At 40.8% G+C, this 4,784-nt stretch overlaps 1 protein-coding gene and 1 long non-coding RNA gene across 8 annotated transcripts in view; one reads left to right on the plus strand and one right to left on the minus strand.

Annotated features, from left to right (window-relative positions):
- The window catches only part of HECW1 (HECT, C2 and WW domain containing E3 ubiquitin protein ligase 1), a 200,993-nt gene that overhangs the window by 574 nt on the left and 195,635 nt on the right, over positions 1-4,784 (plus strand). The window contains exon 1 of one of the 7 annotated variants that reach the window (XM_017734637.1): positions 1,340-2,527. The exons of 1 other annotated variant lie outside the window; for it this stretch is intronic. In XM_017734637.1, the coding sequence (XP_017590126.1) occupies positions 2,501-2,527 (27 nt within the window). In that variant the 5' untranslated portion in view covers positions 1,340-2,500. Of the gene's footprint in view, positions 1-1,339; positions 2,528-4,784 lie in introns of those variants that run through there. 5 more of the 7 variants (XM_017734634.1, XM_017734635.1, XM_017734639.1 and 2 more) reach the window with 5 other exon arrangements.
- Positions 2,422-4,778, minus strand: LOC108446834. Its single transcript, XR_001862147.1, has 2 exons — positions 4,143-4,778; positions 2,422-3,807 (listed from the first exon to the last, which is right to left on the minus strand). It is a non-coding gene; the product is annotated as an uncharacterized LOC108446834 (long non-coding RNA).

Below are 4,784 nucleotides of genomic sequence, written 5' to 3' on the forward strand. Positions count from 1 at the left end.
AAGAGTGTTCATCTAGGAATGATAGTCTTCTGATCACAGGCTCTCCAATTTACCTGAAGTGCACTTCAATTATAATTATGATTCTGAAGCACGTCATTTAGTATAAATGTACCCCTGAGTAAATCTATCCATATGTAAGGTAGCACTTTTCCTATCTATTGCTGTTAAAGTCTGAATGCATACAGGCACACGTGCCACTTGTCCTGGAGCAGGGGGTGAATACAGCACAGGGGGCAGGGCCCCGGCCACAGTGTGGCACTGGAGCTTTGCTGCCCACAAGGTGTCCCTGGCTAGCTGGGGTGATGGCAGCTGGGCTTTCTGTCAGGTTTGCTATAAACCCTGAGCAACCTCATTCTTTCTGGATTAAATGTGTGAAGGGATCACAACACATTCTGTCTCTGTGCAAAAAATGCTTTCTTTGACTCAGTATAGGTTTTGCATGATATGTGAGCCAGGCCGTTTAGGTAGATAAGCACATCAGTTTATTTTTACTTCCCATTCACAAACTGAGTGACTTGAATTGAAGTCTGTAATGCTGAGATGCTTTGAGGAAGGAGTGAAAAAATAATCGCAATACCTTGGAGTTGTGTTGTCTGGCACAGCAGGAGGCAGATGGGGTGCAAGTCTGGAAGCTCTTCCTCCTTTCAGAGTGGTCTTGCAGCATCCCTGCTCTGCATAATCTGCTGGTGTGTTGTGGATGGCTCTGAAGGCAGGAGTGAAGCTGTGGGGTTTTCACATTGCCTGTGAGAATGAAACTTTTTAAGCTGCATTAGAACTGGCTTAGGAAGAGACCTGTGCCTGTGCTTTCATCCCAAATCACAAAAAGTAGAGAATGGAATGTCTCCACTATATGTGGCATAACGCAGTTTACTGCTTTTTGTTATGTGCGAAGCTATTAAGTCTGAAACCAGCTTCTGTGTGGCTGTAGAAAATTAATGGTGATTGGTTGTGAGAAGAGGATTTACAGTTCAGCTATTTGGAAGAGTTTTTGCTGTGTGTGCTTCTAACAGACAGCTGAAAAAAGTGTGGATTAACTTCTCTGAGATTGCCTTTAAAGATGATGTGGCTCCTTGCCCAGCTTTGGGATCACCCTGCTTTCTTGTAAATACGCTTTTTCAATAAAAGCAAAGGGCCACCAGACTATAGGCAGCTGGTAAATTTGGGACTAAAATGGATTATGTCCATGAGATTTAGTGCCCTGTGAAAGGCAGAGGGAGATGACAAAGCAATGTGTACTTTTATTTTGTTTAATTTCATGGCTATTACATATTTTGATACTCTTTTAATAACAGGGGAGTATAATCAAACAGCATTGATTTGTTTTATAAATATTTTTTTTCATCTGAACATTTCTGAACTGTTGAGCATCTTCCTAAATCCAAAGCTTTTGGTTCTCTTCTTCATTTTTGAGGTCTCGATGAATTGACAGTTTTAGTAGTGGTGTTGATCATGTTGCTTTAAGGCTTCTCAGCTGTTATTGAGTGCACAGCAGAAACTGATGGTGAGGATGAATATTAAGGTGGGCCAACAGTCTCCAGAGGTGTGTGACTTGAGGAGATGGGGGTATCGAACTGTCTTGGTTGCTGAGAGGCTTTCCCTGCTAGTGCTGTTTCTAAAGTGTCAGCATGTCCTGGTCACAAGAGAGAAGGAGGGACAATGAGCTGAAGCATAGGCATCGTAAATGTTGCTGGTGTGACTGAATTGTGGTTGTCTTTCAGTGCTTTAATTGTATTTTAAAGTTTTATTACTGCACGTTTGAAGAGCCTTCCGTCCTTGCTGATTAGCTCTTCCTGATTCAGACTTAAGTTTCTCTCTGTTTCCTTGTTTCTCTCTGTAGTTTTGTAATGTGTGGATGTTTTAAAACTGTTTGAGGCTGAATAGAGAAGCAGAATCTTGTTCACAGTATTTTGTGGTCTAATCTTGGACTATTCAAACTGTGTATCGGACTATTCAAACTGGATATCTGGTCAGCTCCAGTATGGTACACTGAAATTTACTTCCTTTGTGGCTGGTTCGTGCAGTATCCATGTTTGTCAATAAATTGATGGGAAGAGGAAATGCTGGTCAGTTGGCACCCATCTAAGCTCATTCAACATGAGGATTTTGCAATGAAACTGAACATCCGTTGTAGGCATCTTTTGCTTTATTTCAGTTTCTTCCTAAGTTAAATGGATATTATGCTTAATCTTACACTGTCTGAAAAGTTTATTGTACTTAACATCATTCTTAGTTTTTTAAACACATGTATTTCAGCATTGAAGTGCATGACAATGTCCAGCTCTACTGGAACATAATGTAGTACACTGTTAACATGGGTAAGATACACTCGGTACTGAGCAGTGGAACAAATCAATTAATAAAATATTGTCAAAGACAGACAGGCTTTGGTGGAAAAAACAATATTTTTAAATGTCGCTTTTGTTGGTTATGGGATACATGCTGAGTTAACCTCATTGAACTTTTCCCCAGGAATTGATGCGCTTACAATTGGCGGGTCATTATGCTGCTCCACCTGTGTAGTGTTAAGGTCAGTGTGTTTTTCTGATTATAAAAACCATCCATACCATTCCATTATAAATTCACTACCATTCATATAATGGAATGTGCCAAAGCTCAGAGCTCGTTGCAGCTGCCCCTGGTCCGTGTTTAAGATCAAACAAAGTCGTTCAGGTAATTTGAGCACCTTTTCAAGAATACACCCAATCAAGCTTCATTTGAAGTGATCTTCCATTGTTTATGTTTTGTTTTCTTTTTTTGTAACCTGCTAAGCATCCATCTGATGTCAGTGTTGGGTTTGTTCTGTGTGGCTGGCCCAAGAATTCTTACTGAATCAAGACCTGGTGATTATAAGATCCTAGCAAGGAGGTCCTGGGAGCAGCAGGCAACTGTAACACTGCAGTTGCACGTATCCATGCCTAGGCAAAGCACAGAATGCATCAACCACTCACCTTCACAAGGCATTTCCTGAAACTTGCAGCTTCTAACTGTGAATTAATTCTTAGTCATCACAACACACAAATCAGCCATCACGGTAGACGCTAATGTGTGAGATGCAGGGATGTATGACTATGGCACTAATCACTCACTAGAGGAACCTGTGAGATAATGTGCATGCGTAACACACTGCTGCTGTATGCATCTTCCTGCACAGCTTAGTCTTCTGAATTGTTATGTGTTATCAAAGAGAGACAGAATGTGCATTGAAGCTTACCTAGTGTTATTTCTGTCACTGCAATGTTGATATGGTTGGGGCTTTTGTTTGAGTGTTTGCTTCAACATTTTCCTTTCTTATTAATCATCCAAATAACTTGAAATCTGTGAAGAGGAAGAGTTCAGTGAACAGCCACATATGTCATAGGTCGTTATGCTTTTCCAGTTTCATGAGGATGTATCTATCCTTTCTGTTTAAAGTTCTGCACTTCATAGTAGCCAGTGAGAGCCTCAGGCATGAGCAGTTCTGCTGGGGAGGCATTTGAGCGTCCGTGCAAATTAAGCAGTGCTGTAATTGCTGAGGAAATACATGAAGTCTCTTGATGATGACAGCTGAGAATCTTTGTGGACGTGTCCAACAGCACTCCCCCTTTCACCTCTGTCTAGCTGCAAACTCAGTGGTATTCTACATGCATATAGACTCACAAAATGTGATGAAGAATCACAGAAAGACTCTTTGGTGAGGAGTAATCTGAATGTCCTAGTTCATGAAAACTGTTTACAAGCTGACATTTCGTATGACAATCATTTGACTTTTGCAGCTACTTTATCAGGTAAGTACCTCATCAGAAGTATTTGGCAGTTTCTTTTATTACTCTGAAAAAAAAGAAAACCAACAAACTGAATGAAATATCCCACCAAAGATGATGCAGGTCATGGGAGGATTGCATGTTTTTTCTCAAGTGAAAAGATTTAAAAGGAAGGGCATGTTTAATAGCAGAAGTGGTATGTGTTTTCAAATTCATCCGTGGTGATGATTTTCCTAAATTTTAAATGAGTGGATCTCTCACTGCTAGCTGTGTGTCTTAACAAATCTGGAGCCTTACATGCAACACCACAGGAGATCCTAGAGGTTGTTAAATACGTCCCACCAAGAATCCTGCCAGGAATAGGTAGCTGATGCAACAGCAGGAAGAAAACAAATTACTTACTTGCTGCAGCATATTCAGCTGACTGTGATGCTTTGTCTCCTCAGGGTGCTCTTGTGGTTAAGACAAGGGAGTCTTGGTCCTCAGTCTGTGTGGACTGCTGTATTCAGATGTACCAAATGTCACGAAGTGCTGTCTATTAGATATAGCACCTGTCTTTTACTGACAAAATTCCTTAACTGCAGCTTTGGTTCCGTTTCTACCACTCTTCTCTATGTATGGAGGAAAAAAAGCAAAACATTTCCTAAACTGAAAAAAGTCTTTCTTCAGTTCCTTGCCTCACCTCCCCTCTCCTCATCCTGTGTGGAAAGCGTGTGGACACTGTTTTCTCGTTTATTGCCCTTACTAGAAAAAAATCAGTTTCCGTTTTAATCTCAGCATGGATTACTTCAGGGAAATCAAACCAGATGCACAATTTAGTGTATGGCAATGATCAGTAGGTACCTGCAAGGGCATTTACTTGTCCTTCCAGATAAGGCTTTTGACTTGCAATGTAGGCATTGGAGATAAGTGCCAGTATTTATAAGCAGTTTGAAGACTTGATGGGCACAAGGAGTGTAGGACCCTTCCAAATCCTTGGGGAGGCCTGACCACTATTTAGAAGTGTTTAAGTATCCAATTTCCTTTCTTAAATTAGTTTCCCTA

This window comes from Corvus brachyrhynchos, unplaced genomic scaffold (genome assembly GCF_000691975.1).
Source record: "Corvus brachyrhynchos isolate BGI_N302 unplaced genomic scaffold, ASM69197v1 scaffold94, whole genome shotgun sequence".
Taxonomy (NCBI): domain Eukaryota; kingdom Metazoa; phylum Chordata; class Aves; order Passeriformes; family Corvidae; genus Corvus; species Corvus brachyrhynchos.